Below are 16,211 nucleotides of genomic sequence, written 5' to 3'. Positions count from 1 at the left end.
AGGTAAAGGTAAAAGTAGTCCCCGTGGTGGTTGGAGCACTTGGCACCATTCCCAAAGCACTGGGGAAACATCTAGATGAAATAGGGACAAATGTGAGGGTAGATCTGTTACAGAAGGCAGCGCTTTTGGGAACAGCGAGGATCCTGAGAAAGACTCTTGAGATCTAAGGCTACGGGACGTAGCCCGACTCAAGGAGTTACCGGCACAAAGGAATATGACATCTTTCTTTTGCATGCTGTGATAAAATGAAATAAAAATCTCGACGAAAACAATAGCTGTTCTGACTGGATCGGAACAGCTAATAAAAAATAAAAAATCTGGACGATTACAATAGCTGTTCCAACTGAAGTTTGGATCACCTAACTAGACATTTAGAGTTTGTCACCTAAAACCTAGGACGGATGCTTATAAATTTTCTACCATTGTTCTCAGAGCTCACATTGGATACCAGGAATGTTTTGATTTTGGAGGGGTACAAGTCCTTTCGTATGAAGCTGAGGGGGGAATATTTAGTATGTTATTAGTGCTAGTGGTTTTAATTGTTGTTTTCTTTAATATTTGTCTAAGGGGTCTTTACACTTTTTTGAGTGGTGTTTGGGGAGGCTTTCTGCTATCATTGTCCTCAGGCCCAGTGGGTTTGGCATGAATCTGTGAGGGTGCACTCTGTGCCAATTTTATTTTGTTTTTTTGAGGGTTTTTAGTCCATTCTATGTTTTTTTAATTTGTTATTGTTGTCCCTTCCTCTTATCGCTGCGGTGTTTTGTTGTGGGTGTAGTTTTTTGTTTTCAATAGTCTGGTTTTGCTTGTGTTTTAATGTTTTCTTTTGTGTGATTTTTAAATGTTTCAGTGCAATCACCTTTTTATATTGTATAATTATATTTTTATCGTGTTGTGTGTGTAAAATCTTTACATACGACCAATGGAGGAATTTCGTAGTTCTTTATATATGAATTTTTGAATTTTCAACCTCGATTTTGAACCGGAAGACAAGATCAAAATGGGGTCATGTCTGCTAAGCATTTACAGAGTTTTTAATGACCTTTCCGATGATGTATCGATTGTAAGAATCCATAATGTAGATCAAAAGTTATGATTTTTTGAAATAATAAACTTTGAATTTTCATAACTCAAGAATGGATGACGTCATCATGACGTAACTACACATTTTTCTTCTCCTGATGAATATCTAACTTATGTGTGAAGTTTCAAGTTCATACGAATTTTGAAAAGATTTTTTTGTTAGGGGACAAGGGACGTAGAGAAGAAGAAGAAGAAGTATCAATAAAATTAAAAACAAAAAAAACAAAAATAAGAGGTGTTCCGGGCTGTTAGCCCGAACACCTAATAAAAATCTTGACAATTACAATAGCTGTTCCGTGAATGCCTCGTGCCTAAAGCTGAATTTGTGATGTTTTGTTTCCCTGCTCTACATGGGGAATTCAAACATTAGTATTTTTCCGCCAAACAGTGGACGTTCTACAGAATTTTTGTTATTGATAAACCAGGAAACCTCCAATGAAACTATATAAACAAAATTGGAATCGAATGTGGAATTCTGGAGATATGGTCCCACTTCCGGTTCACCCGGAAGTAAAGGTCAGCTTAGGGTCACGGCCACCCAAGGCTCATCTTTTATGCCTAAGGGGTCTATTACTGAAAAAAGTTTTGAATTCGGCTTTTTACTTCTTAAGATATGGTGCTGCAAAGAAAAACTCATTCAATCTTTTAATTACCAAAATTTGACACCTGATGACGTCACAGTTACAAAAATGTGTTTGTCATACTAATAAATTGGATAAGGTACAAGATGGTATGTAACTCATCCCAATCTGAAGCATTTTACAAAAACTCTGTTAAAACGTAGATGTGATTTAACAAAAACCCTAAACCTATGTGGTAATCAAACTTTATTGGCTGTACAAATCTAATGGAGTATGTACAAAGTAATGGGTCCTGAACATAGTAAAGGTCAACACGGGGGTCATGGTAACCCAAGGACAATTTCCAATGCCAAAGGAGTCCAAAACTGAAAAATGTTTGAAAATCATATGCGTAATTCTTGTGAAATGGTTCCACTCCTGATTGACCCGTAATTAAAGGTCAAAAAGGGATCACGGTTTTTCAAATACAATATTCAATGCCTAAGGAGTCATACACTGTACGTGTAACTCAAAAAAATTGAAATCAATAGTGTTATTCTGGAGATATGGTCCCACATCCGGTTGACCCGGAAGTAAAGGTCAACATGGGGTCACGGTTACCCACAGCTCATCTCTTTTGCCTGAGGTATATTACTGAAAACAAGATTTGAATTCGGCTGTTTATTTCATGGTGCTGCAAAGAAAACCCCATTAAACCTTTCGATTACCGTAATTTGACACCTGGGCCCAAGACAAATTATCGCCCAACTTCCAGGGTCCCTATGGAGTACAACAGGGCTCGGTTATTGGCCCCTTAGTCACCATGGTATTTTCAATATAGTTTACGCTGATGACACCCAGCTTTATATTATTCTCAAAAATAATGAAAGAGCGTCAGACATAATCCAGCTCCAAGAATCAGGAATCTGCCCGATGAAAAAAAACAGGAAAAGTTTCGAAGGCACATTGCAAGGGAGCCAAGGGACATGAGACCCACAATGGAACCCTTGAAAATGTTGCATGCAACTGCTCAATGAAAAAAGAAAAAAAAAATTACCATAAAAAACTAGGTTTTTCCCAAACGGGGATTCGCCACGGATTCACATTACCTCAGATTTTTTTTTAGCACCAATGATTTTTTTAAATGTGAAATTCCGCGGAAACGTGAAAGAGTTGCATGCCTGAAGAATGCCTGAAAGACATCAAGTCATGGTCTACTAAGAACTTTCTTAAGTTAAACGAGAACAAAATCGAGGTTATTCATTTTTCCAGTCGTCACAGACCTGTTAGTCCTCTCTCAAGTATCACATTGAACAATACTTCCATATGCCCTCGGAGTTCTGTTTGATACCCATCTTTCACTTAACAATCATGTCAGCAATGTTTGTTGTGCTGCTCTGTCTGCTCTTCATAGAATTGGCTCAATCAGACAATATCTACTGAAAATTTGGTTCCTTGGTATTGTGCCGTAGATACTTGCAACAGCCTACTCTACGGACTACCGGACACTCAGATTGCCAGATTACAGCGTATACAAAATTCAGCAGCCAGACTTGTCACCAGAACTCACACTCGGGAATCCATCACACCCATTCTTAAGGATTTACATTGACTACCAATACGGGCTAGAATTGATTTTATAATTTTGGTTCTGACTTATCAATGTATCCATGGTATTGCCCCTGTTAGTTCAGTAGTACAAAACAACCAGTTATCTGCGATCTTCAACTTAATCCCTTCTGACTCCCCCAGTTATCAAAACCAAGTCGTACGGTTCCTGCTCTTTCCAATATGCAACAGTTCAGTTATGGAACAGTCTTCTAGAGGTTGTCAAATAGGCTGAAACATCTGTTTACTTTGTACAACAATTGTTGATTTCTTCTACAGCGCAGTGTGAACTCACGGTGATATGTGCTATATAAGAATGGTTTTAAAATAATTGTTATTATTTATTATTATATGGCTGTGATTTTTTCCCAGAGTTGGAGAAAGCACTGCTGTGCGACTAGTGCTACTGGTGTTGTAGTCTCGACTATTGACTGATAAGTCGCGTCGCAACTACTGTTTTTCAACTGCTAAATTAATCATGCTGCTACAACTACACGTACTTTCCTTCAGAGCCTCAGAACAAATTTGGTGCAAAGGAAAGGGGATTATGTCTAGTTCAAGACTAGTTCATACCTGCCATCTGCATAGTGGTTGAGTTGATAGCGAGTTGACGGCACATTTATTTTCTCCGGCCAGACACAGACACAGACACAGACACAGACACAGACAGACAAACAGACAAACAGACAAACAGACAAACAGACAAACAGACAAACAGACAAACAGACAACCAGACAACCAGACAAACAGACAAACAAAACAAAACAAGCAAATAGAGAGATTACACTAAAACTACACTTAACAATGAAAACAAATGAAAAATATACATACCTTTTCCAAATCTGCTTCTGACATATTAAGAAGAACTGCGAAGCTGACTTCTTGATTACGAAAAACAGGAACAAGATTGCCAAGGTCTAAGCCGAATAGGAAGAGGTCCAGATCATCAGAACAATGATTGGATACTTGATTTGCCACTGTCAGTTCCAAACTATCTTGCTTTTTAAGTTTTGCAGACCTATACAAAAGTGAAGGCAAAAAATAATCTAAGTAAATTAAAAGCCCCCAAAAATCAAACTGTGGTATTAAAAAAAAAAAGAGATATGACAACACTTTTGTCACTCCCAATGGAATGCCAAATTGGTAATTGCAATCCTCAATTTTCTCCACACCCGTACAAAACAATTGTTTTACCTCCTTTGGAATATTGTTCACCTGTATGGTGGGTTAACAAAAGGAAACATATTGACATACATGTACTCAAAGGAATTCACCGCAGGGCCAGCAGGATGATTCTACCTCACAATTGATTCTCTGGTAGGAACATACCACGTATTTAAAGCATAACAAAGCAAAGTGATTACGATCCTATACTTTATAAGAGCCCTCTCCGCACAATATCACCAGTGTACTTTTGGTGCATGCTACCATAGGTCACAATTTTTTGCTTGGGATTTTTGAAGGTTTGCTCAGCTTGGCGCTATAGTCGATGAGAGTTTCTTCTCAACTTTGGAGAAGGAATTCGCTACGGCAAATCAAGCGCAAAAGCGCACTACCAAGAAACGAAATATTGCTGCTTTAGGCAACGCGCCCAGATATTAGCAAAAGGTTTACCCCACTTTGCTCCTCACAAGTCCCAAGCACAAACTTGCTGTTTGGGGACAATTTTGAAAAATCAACGTTTCGATCAGTATGCTCTGATTGTTTTCTGGAGAAAGCTGGACTCTGATGCTGCATGCTGCTTAAGTGCTGTGGAGGCGGATTAGCTTGGTGATGCACGAAGGCGGGAAATGGAGCTCGATGATGCATGGTGAAACTGGATCCTGCTCTGGAGACTTTGGGTGGTGTGTGGGGGGTGTGTGCTCACTGAACTGTGTCAGTAGGATCAAGCACAGGGGATAGTGAGAGTGTGGGGCCTAGGTGACTGAGAGTATAGTACCCAAAGCAGTCTAAATAAATAATGGAGTGGGGACCTAGGTGACTGAGCGTATACATGTAGATGACCCAAAGCAGTCTAAGTAATGGGGGGGCTAATACTAAGTTGAGTGGTTTGGGCCTAGGGAGTGACCGTGGATATAGAAGACCAAAGTTTCGCAGGAGTTGAGCCCAAGTCAACTAAAGCAAATAATTTGACGCGAATTTGTGTCGTCAAAATTTGTTGCATTCGCATTAGCAGGAATTAATAAATACCTTGGACAGTTTCCAGTCTATGATTGGTCAAAACCCGATCACGTGGAGATGTATTATCGGATGATTAAGGACCGCCTTTTGAAAACAGCGAATAAGTGGCCCCTAAACCAACATACATTGTGTACAAATAGTTTACTCTTTGCACTGTATCACATGCTTATTCATCATAGTTTCATAGCAACTTCACACACATGCATGTAACTAAAATAACTAAAATATATGAATAACAGTGTTCGGACCCGGTCTTCACTGTGTGATAATGAACTAACAGCGCCAGCCACCAACCCAGTTATTACCACGCATTGAAGATCGGGTCCTCGCACTGTTTTTCCTTAAGTATGAACCGAACTGACGTATTTATAAGGCAAAGTAAACCCAACGTATTGTAGCGTTGACCGTGGGTTGCGTTGTACACAGTTTAAAACGACACAAGGTTGTACAAATACTGACTTCTCTGTCAGTTTCTTTGGGGTTAATTTATACTCGACAAGTCATCAAATTACTCGAAACAGAAACCTAAGCCAGAAAGCGCCCTCTCCGGCGAGCAGACTTACCAATCGGCCTGCTTGGGTTGCCAGGGGTGCTCCGACGGGGAGTTGTGCTGACGACCCCTACTGGTCGATTGGCACCGCCAAAACAGTATATAGGGCACCGGGCCAGTTTATCTGCAAACTTTCGCACTGATATGACGATCACCTTTCTCTGCTTACTGAGCTAGTGTCAAATATCTGGCTAGCTTTAGAGGTTAAATAATGCAAATAAGCGTGGATATAAACAGGCTCAAGCATACATTCCCTGCTAAGCTGTAAAATACACTTAACGTAAGCGCATACTGCTTGCTTCCGTAAGCGCCAATTCTTCCCTTATGGCATCAATATAATCACTTCGCTCATTCTGAATACTTTTGCTGATTCGTAAACCATTTCGCTTATCCATTACAGTTTCACTCATTACACAATGCTTGTTCATGTAGATTTGTAAAGGTATTTAATTACACTCAGCATTACATCATTCAATGTTTCACCACCATGACCACAAGACACATGAATGATATAGTACATGTACCATTTCAACTTTTCATTTATAAAAAAAGTGAACGAATCAATTTGTTTAATCAGAATCACATTGCTGATTTAGAATCAGTTAGCTTAGTCTGAATTATGTCGTTTATTCGGAAATCATTCGCTTATTCTGAATAATAAATTCTTGTTGATAAAGACTGAGAAAATTCTTACTTAATACATACCTGCCAACATTGGTATCCCAAGAAAAAAGAAAAAACCCATTGGTATCCCAGAAATAGGGACAAATCTGGACCAATTTTTTTGTGTCGCGGAGGTAAACATCGGAAACTGTATACTTTATTATTTTGGGGGTCAAACTTTGGGTCGCCTGCAATACATTATCTTGTTTAGTAACCCACTTGTAACATTAAAGGATCGGTTTTGATAAAACTTCTTTTGCAAAATAATGTTCGATCGGTCAGCAACGCACATTGGGAATTAGGATCCAATTACTTACCGCCAACTCGATGCCGTCAACTCGCCGTAAAGTAAAACCCTCGCCGTCAACTCCTCCAAAATAAACTTAAAATCCACAAAAGATGCATAAAACTATGAAGTATTAGCCAAAAGAGAATTTAAACAAGTTTTAAGTTCCATCTCAGTTTAAAAATTGAGTTTTTTTCTTGTGAAAAGATCATCTCTAAGCTACAAGGCCGCCATCGGCCATCTTGCATTTTGAGAGGGCTTGCATGACATCAACAGAGGGCGCTTTCCTGCATTTGGATTAGTCTTGGCTCAAGGCGTCTATGATCAGCACTGCACGTGTGGTATCTACTTCACTTTATGATAATTGAAAGCCGACGTTTTGGGTCAAGACTAGTCTAGTCCATCTGCGTATTGATTGAGTTAAAGGCGAGCTGACAGCACAAGGGAGTAGACAGTGAGTTGACAGCAAATAGCAGAACCAGTGCATGCGTTAATTAAATTCGCGGGCGATCAGGGCCACATTAAATATCAAGACTTGTCAAACCATTTTACAAACTTTAAAACATGGATTTTTACCACCATACCCCTCATTTATTGCGACAAGGAACCATTGTTTAACTTTAAGATACAACTAGACTCATTTTCAGTTGTTCACCAGTAATTTTTTTACATTTTAAAAATAAAATCGGGAAAGTTGAGAAATCGGACAGTCCCGATTTTTAGGTCTTCAAAACCCGGAAACCGGGACTGTCCCTGGAAAACCGGGACAGTTGGCAGGTATGTTAAAACTACATCTTTATGATTCAGCACAAGACACTTATAATTTTAAATGGCCTACCATTTTGATGGTCATTTATAAAATGTGTATGCCGTGTAAGCTTCCAAATCTCAGGCAGGTGTATTCGTCCATGCATGGTCCACTTTACTCGCATGGAGTATGATGCCTTTGATCGTAGCCAAATAAGTAAAGAAACAAGTTTTTTTGTTATACCTCTTTACAAATTGTGAGGTTTGATTGGTCGAGAACTAATCACGTGACGTGCAACAAAAACGCAGGTTACAAGGTCGGGTAATCCCTCCGGCTGCAGTGACCACGAGGCTCGAGAGAGGGCACGATGTGCTGCGGAATGGAGTTACCTTTAGCCCTACCTCTCTTGGTTGCCGCCCCGGCACTAGTTTTCTTGGACTTGCCGGGGCACTTGACCTTTGATTGGGTGGACCCACGTACGCTGACCGAAGATCTCTGAAGGAGGGATATCAGGGGGAACGCATATGCGAACATGCCTGTCTAGTCTATGGCTAGGGCATCGGTGGCCCAGGCCCTGGGATGATGGAATCTTGCACGGAATACCGGGAGTTTGGCGTTTATCTCTGTCGCAAAAAGGTCTATGTGTGGTCGATCCGCTGTCGCAAAGATCTGTTGGGTCACACCTTTGTGCAGGGTCCACTCTGTAGGGATCACTGTACCCCTTGACAGTGCATCTGCTATCGTGTTTTCCTCTCCTGGAATGTGGATTGCATACAGAGTTGTCTCGTTCTCGATGAGCCAGAGACTCAAGTCCCAGGTGAGGAGGCACAGCTGAGGTGACCACCTGCCTCCCTGTCTGTTTATATGTGACACGACTGTCGTGTTGTCTGTCCTGATGAGGACCGTACAGTTCCTCACCTCGGTTTGAAAATGCCGTAGAGCATTGGTGACCGCCTGGAGCTCCAAGATGTTGATGTGTTGGGACTTGAAGAACTTGTCCCACACTCCGGCTGTCTGCCGTGGGCCCAGGGACGCGCCCCAGCCCTTGTTGGATGCGTCGGTTAAGATTGTGACCTGGGGAGCCCTTGGCGGGAACCCAGGACCGCAGTTGACGTTTTCCTCCTTTTGCCATCATCGCAGATGAGGAAGGATGTGGCTGCTGATTGGCACGAGGATTGATACATAGTCCCTTTTCGGCCTGTAATGTGACAAGAGATGCAACTGGAGTGGTCGCATTCGAAGGCGGCACCATGGAACCAGATCTACCAGAATGGCTATGAAGCCCAGAAGTTTTAACCAGGCCCGGGCTGGGACCATGGTGGATGACAGGAACAGGTCCACCCATGATACAGAGCTGTGATGCGGTCTGTCGTGAGAAAGGCCACGCCGATACGGAGGTCGACAATCGCTCCTAGGAAGGTCGGAGACTGGGTTGGTATGAAACGGGATTTCTCTTCGTTTATAATGAAGCCTACAGCCCTCGTCACCTCGCAGGTGGTCTGCAGATAATGGACTGTTTCCTCTTCCGATCTGCCGACAATCAGCTAGATGTATAGATCATGGACTCGGGAAGACAATTAGGGTGGATGCCCAGCTTAATTTCCAATGTATTTTTAACTTTATGCTGATACTACAAACCTATGTAAATAACGTATAAACTTTGACATTGTACACAAATGTATAGCAAAACAAAGTGTAAAAGTGTGATTATCTTGAAAAGGGTACATTTTGAGTACACCAATTGCTTTTGCACTCCCCATCCTCATTGGTATATATATTGGTTTCAAACAACTTTTTTTGAAAGGTATATATACCATGGCAGTTTTTGAGAAAAAAATTATTCAAATACCACCTTCATGTGGGGTCATAACGACTCATTTTAAGGTCAAAATTTCAAATTAGGCAAAAATGTTGCATTTTTTTAAATTTTCACAGAATTTGACCCCAAATGATAGATCTATCCATAATATATATTTTCATCATCATATTGACATGCCAAGTCTGTAAATTATGATTTTATCTTTTGTCTTGTACACAAACGTAAAGGAAAATTAAATCTTAAAGGAACACGTTGCCTTGGATCGGACGAGTTGATCTATAAAAAGCGTTTGTAACCATTTTTTATAAAATGCATTATGGTTAGAAAGATGTTTTAAAAGTAGAATACAATGATCCACACAAGTTTGCCTCGAAATTGCGAGGTTTGCCTTTACTGTGCGAACCAACACAGTCGGCCATTTATGGGAGTCAAAATTTTGACTCCCATAAATGGCCGACCGTGTTAGTCGACGAGGTAAAAGGAAAACCGTGCAATTTCGAGGCATGTTTGTGTGGATCATTGTACTCTACTTTTACAACATCTTATTACCCATGTGCATTTCATAACAAACGGTTACACACGCTTTTCAAAGACCAACTCGACCGATCCAAGGCAGCGTGTTCCTTTAAAGTGCAATTTTCTCAAAAAGGGTGTATCTTGAGCATAATACAGTGTTTTGCACTTCCTATTCCAGCAATACATATAATTGGTTGAAAACAACTTTTTTTGAAAGATCAATATACCAAGGCATTTAAAAAAAAAAATCATATCAAACTTTCTTATGTGGTAAAATGAAACAAGAAGGTAATAATAATATTTATTCGGGCAATCACATTTACAAGCACATATACATACATAAAAAAATATTTAAGAAAACAAAGAAAAACAACAGTGGGGTGCCCAGGAGAGCATAAAAGTTAAAAAAATAACTGTCGCCAAAAGGCGTATGTCTCCTAAAACCCTAAAAATACATTAAGGCAAGAGGGGGCATATAAAAAAGCACAGAAGATAATACAAATCACTAAACAATTTAAAAAGGCAAACAAGCAAAGACATACACAGAAAAACACACCAAAAATGATGTACGTAAAAAAAGCAAGTCTATACATCAAAATGGTTTAAGAGCAAAACAACAAAATTCTGATGAGGGGACACAAATGAAATGACATTGTAAACAGGCAAGTAACTCTATCTAAGAGCAAAACTGCAGGGGGGTGGAAAAATTTGAACAATTATAAAAATAACTAAAAAGCATAGAACATGAAACAAAACAAGGAACAAAAAGGCAAACGAGCAAAACATGAACTTTAAAAAGCCAGCCTATACATCAAAATGTTTCTTGAGCTTAGATAAAAATTCCTGTAAGGGGGCACATATGAAATCGTTAACAAGGTCAGTAGGCAAGTTGCTCCAGCCACGAGCAAAACGGCAGGGGATGGAAAATTTAAACAAGTCGGTACGGGCTGATAAATGATGAAAACCAAGTTTATCTTTGTGTCTAGCATTAACCAAGATTTTGCATAAAAAGGATGACAAGGCACCTGTATGATTGTGAGCAACTAATTGTTTACATGGAAAGCCCTGTTTCTATAAGCCTGCTATTGTAGGGTTGTTCCTGTCTCCTTTGATGAAGCATCAGCCTTGTGGCATACCTCTGAACCTTTTCTAGTTGAGTCTCGTGTTTTACACGATAAATATGCCAAACAGGAGAACAATAATCTAAAAGAGGTAAAACAATAGTACAAAGTGAGCAGTGTTTTAGAGTTGCAGTCTCCCACAACATGACGAATAAAACCCAAAGTTCTATAGGATCTACCTGTGACAAAATTAACATGCGCATCCCAGGAGAGATTGTTTTGAACAAGTACACCTAGTAGTTTAAGCTCAGTGACCTCTTGAATAAGCATATTATTTATGGAATATGAAGCCTGGTATGATGGATTCGTCGTAAAAACCAAGTCCAATAAGGTAGCACGATTGTTAGGCATGGTGTGAGTAGGATCATTGATGAGTTGATGGAGTCCATGGGCAGAAGTGAAATTTTTCAACTGGAATAAAAGAGCGTGGTCTTCCATCCAGTTTATATTAAAATCGCCCATTATGGCGATATTAGCATACTGACTTAAGTTCATGGCGAGCAAGGCATTTTCGAGACGATCCAGTGATGTTGCATCATGAGGGGGGCGATAATAAGAACCACATAACCATCTTTCGCCTTTGACGATACATGTAGCAAAAACACACTCCACCATATCGAGGCTGGGATGAGTGATGGGACTAGGTTGAAGGTCGGGAGATATGCCAAGAAGAACCCCACCACCTCTTGAGTGACGATCTTTACGGAAGATGGTGTGATTTCCACTGATGGTTCCATCAGGGACTGATGAGTCAAGCCATGTCTCTGAAATAGCAATGATATGGATGTGGTTTGTCTCAAGCAGAACTTCCAACTCGGAAAGTTTGTTCTTGATACTCCTAGCATTCATGGATACACAATTAATACTTGTCTTAGATGGGATGGTTGAAGACATTGGTGAAGGTGGCAACGTCTCAATTGATGTATCCCCCGTATAATCAACAGATGAGAGGTTTAGAGGGTTCTCAAGTTCAAAAAAAGAGTTGGAGAAATGAGGCAACTCGATCGAGATACATGAGCGGCACATCCAGGTTTGCGGGTTGGACACATTTAAGATGGATTCACAACTGGCATGGCACCAAAGATTACAAGTGTTACACTGGAGCCTCTGCTGATTTCTCTTAACTGGATTTGAACATGCCGTGCAGGGGTGCTTTGCAGGGCCTGGGTTTAAGTGAATATCACCACTCAGTAACACGCAACTGGATAAGTGAAAGGTGCCAGATGAATTCGCATAATAGGGAATCGGCCTACCATGAAACTGTCTTTTAAGTTTAGATGCACATTCCACAGTCTTCATAGTGTTTGAAACACAGGATTGTTTGATGGCAAGATGCATAGGGAACATGGAGATCAGTATGCAGACAAATAAATACATACCAATACGAGTGTGTGGAACAGCCATCTTATCGTAGAAAAAGGTGTTTACTCAGTTCCAGAAATTGTCCATAAGATGTCTCCTTCTTGAGTAATTTTAGAAAAACACCAACAATAGAATCCAGTGCAAGCTCCGGGCATAGCACTATCCAGAGTGATAGATGTAAATGGCAATACGGTTGATATTTCGGTCGAGTTGGTTACTTTGGATCACAAGTCACAATTAGTTCCATATATCCAGCACATGAACACTTGTGGATGTTGAGGCAATCCTTATTTGTATGCTATTCACGCAGAATAGTTTGACATAGTTTTAAAGTTTGACATGGTGCCCTTTGATTTGCATCCTTATAAAAGTAGCTCAAATCGATTACCTCAGACAACTGCTGAGGTCTGGTAACGCCTGGGGCTGCTCTGATAGGCCCCTGAACAACCAATCCCGGGTCTGGGTCCAGGAAGGTGGATGGTTGTGGAGCCCGCTGTGAGTTGGGTGCCGCCCCCCATCACTGTTGGGCGATCGTCCCACGGTAGGGAGTCCCACGAGTGTGGAACACTGACCCAAAAAACTAGCTTTTCTACCAAGGCTGGGAGTACTGCTCTCAGAGGGAGTCCCATGGAGGTGAGACGCTAGTTAATTTATATATCGTAATTAATTAAATTAAGGAAGGCACGGCGACACAACAATATTATATATACACTTGGAAAATAAGGTAAGGGGATGTACTCGATCCCGAGAGCTACTAGCGCTCGGGTCTCAACAGAATTCAGAATGTATATACCGGTACTAGCAAATCATGCAAATAATTCTCAAGAATTCGGAGGATAAGTGTACCAGAAAAACATCGGCTCTTCCAAAACGTCACTCCAAATGACTGAAAACTCTACTAATGAACTGGTTGTAATCTTATAGGAATAAAGCGAATGTACAAGGACTCTAGCTAAAGCAAGAGGGTGGAAAAAACTCACATCTACCACAAACGGTCGCTAGAAAAAGAAAGACGTATTTGGCGGAGCTACTGCGTAGCATGCTGGGTGGGCGCAGGAGGGCACATTAGCCTGTCGGCTATGAAATATGCATGTGGCTATTTGGGTAAGTGAATGAAATAGACTTCTTATATTAGGAAGTAGAAAACTCTTTTTTATTCATCCATGGAGTCCTAGTAATTGATCATGTTTGTTCAATTTAAACTACACATTCAGTAGTTTTCTGTAGAGACGCCAAAATTCCCATGTACATGTAACTGCTTCATTTTTACCACGTGTTGACAGAATATGCATGCGGTACACACAAACGACGATCCCGCTGTACAAAATAATGGGGGAATAACCCATTGTTCCGAACATGCACAGACACGTCTTTGTCAAGTCTTCGTGTCAAGGCGTTTATTGGTGGTTCGTGTAATTTCACCAATAAAGGGCGTTCGATCTCGCGCTTGTTTCGAAATGCCCTGTAGCGTTCAATGTTTCTTGCAGTTTTGGACCAAGACTACGCAGCACAATCCTAACCAGTAAAAAAAAAATAAAAAATTGTATGCGTCCAAGGTGAAAACGATCACAACTTATGCGCCGTTCACCCGCTATTAAAAAATAATCCAATCTGACCTAGCACTCTGTTTCTCCTCGTTCTCAAATATGGCAACACAATTACATGTAAAAATACATAGTTTACATTCGTCATAAAACCAATTAAATACATTTTGGCATGCAAAACTCAACATGAATAATTAATAAGAATAATCTGCACCCCCCCCCCCCCCATTCACTCAACAGATTCACATTGGTTGACTTTTTGAGCTGAAAAAGCCGGCATTCCAGGAAAATTAATCACATCCCATCAAATCACATCCCCGAGAAATAGACCTGTCAAAGTGAGCAATCCTAAAATACATTTTGTCTTACCTGATGGTGATTTTTTTACTGGATTTGTCACCTCTTTTTCTTATTAGCTCTGCAAGCTGTGTAGATAAAATTATGAAAATATTAATAAACATTCAAGTTTTCAGGCTAAGATTGCTGGGACTGACCAAATGACCTTGCTCCAACCCACCTCTTTAATATCCAGCATTAATTACCTCATTCAGTCAATGTAAATAAATTAACAGATTATTTATTTGAGATAATTGGAAAGTGCTACTCATATAAAAACACCAGGCAGGCAGCTAGAAAAGAGTAGCTGATATAACCACAATCACACTTTATAAGATTTAGAAATGCTTACATACAAGTTAAAAAGAGTGGAAGTATAAAATAGCAACCAAGTTTAAAGGATTTGTTTGCAGGGATGTTGAGGTGTTTGGTTGATTGTTTCTAAATATCACAAATATAATCTTAAAACATACATGCATTGGGTAACAGATCCTGGGGTCAATTTCACAAAGAGTTGGGACTAGACCTAACTTAGGACTAGTCCTAGGAGATATTAAAAACATATGGCAAGTCCAAAGGTAGGAGGAGTAACTCGTCCTAACTCGAGACAAGACTAGTCTTAACTCTTTGTGAAATCCAACCTCTGTCCCTTTAGTATACAAATTAATTGGTTTTAGTTTATAACAATAACAAACAATATTAATTGATGAAATGAAAGTTCAGAGAAAGGTATAATGTATACAGCAAACAGCACAGAATTGTTTTGTTTTTCAAACTGGTTTTCACACTTAGTGGTGTAATTTTTATATGATATTGGTTATAGGTACATGTAGCTGGTTGCTCTCATGTATTTGTTTAAGCTGTGCACAATTCTACATGTAAATGAAGGTACTTTAGTAGTTGAAATTGCTTGAAAATGGGTGCAGTGTGCTCTCTAAAGCTGTAATTGGTTATTACTCTCAAGGATTTATTACTATTACTATTACCATTACCATTACCATTACCATTACCATTACCGTTACCATTACCGTTACCATTACCGTTACCATTACCGTTATTACTATTATTATTACCGTTATTATTATTATTATTACTACTATTACTATTACTATTACTATTACTATTACTATTACTATTACTATTACTATTACTATTACTATTACTATTACTATTACTATTACTATTACTATTACTATTACTATTACTATTACTATTACTATTACTATTACTATTACTATTACTATTACTATTACTATTACTATTACTATTACTATTACTATTACTATTACTATTACTATTACTATTACTATTACTATTACTATTACTATTACTATTACTATTACTATTACTATTACTATTACTATTACTATTACTATTACTATTACTATTACTATTACTATTACTATTACTATTACTATTACTATTACTATTACTATTACTATTACTATTACTATTACTATTACTATTACTATTACTATTACTATTACTATTACTATTACTATTACTATTACTATTACTATTACTATTACTATTACTATTACTATTACTATTACTATTACTATTACTATTACTATTACTATTACTATTACTATTACTATTACTATTACTATTACTATTACTATTACTATTACTATTACTATTACTATTACTATTACTATTACTATTACTATTACTATTACTATTACTATTACTATTACTATTACTATTACTATTACTATTACTATTACTATTACTATTACTATTACTATTACTATTACTATTACTATTACTATTACTATTACTATTACTATTACTATTACTATTACTATTACTATTACTATTACTATTACTATTACTA

General features: G+C 38.9%; 1 protein-coding gene across 6 annotated transcripts in view; it reads right to left on the bottom strand.

Moving 5' to 3' along the window:
- The window catches only part of LOC139954189 (ankyrin repeat, SAM and basic leucine zipper domain-containing protein 1-like), a 134,909-nt gene that overhangs the window by 35,851 nt on the left and 82,847 nt on the right, over positions 1 to 16,211 (bottom strand). For all 6 annotated transcript variants that reach the window (XM_071953893.1, XM_071953894.1, XM_071953891.1 and 3 more), the window contains exons 7-8: positions 14,408 to 14,463; positions 4,080 to 4,266 (exon numbers count right to left, since the gene is read on the bottom strand). In XM_071953893.1, coding sequence (XP_071809994.1) covers positions 4,080 to 4,266; positions 14,408 to 14,463 — 243 coding nt within the window. The remainder of the gene's footprint in view (positions 1 to 4,079; positions 4,267 to 14,407; positions 14,464 to 16,211) is intronic.

This window comes from Asterias amurensis, chromosome 2 (genome assembly GCF_032118995.1).
Source record: "Asterias amurensis chromosome 2, ASM3211899v1".
Lineage (NCBI taxonomy): Eukaryota > Metazoa > Echinodermata > Asteroidea > Forcipulatida > Asteriidae > Asterias > Asterias amurensis.
The sequence above is the reverse complement of the archived record's forward strand: the minus strand, read 5'-3'. Positions and strand labels throughout refer to the sequence as shown.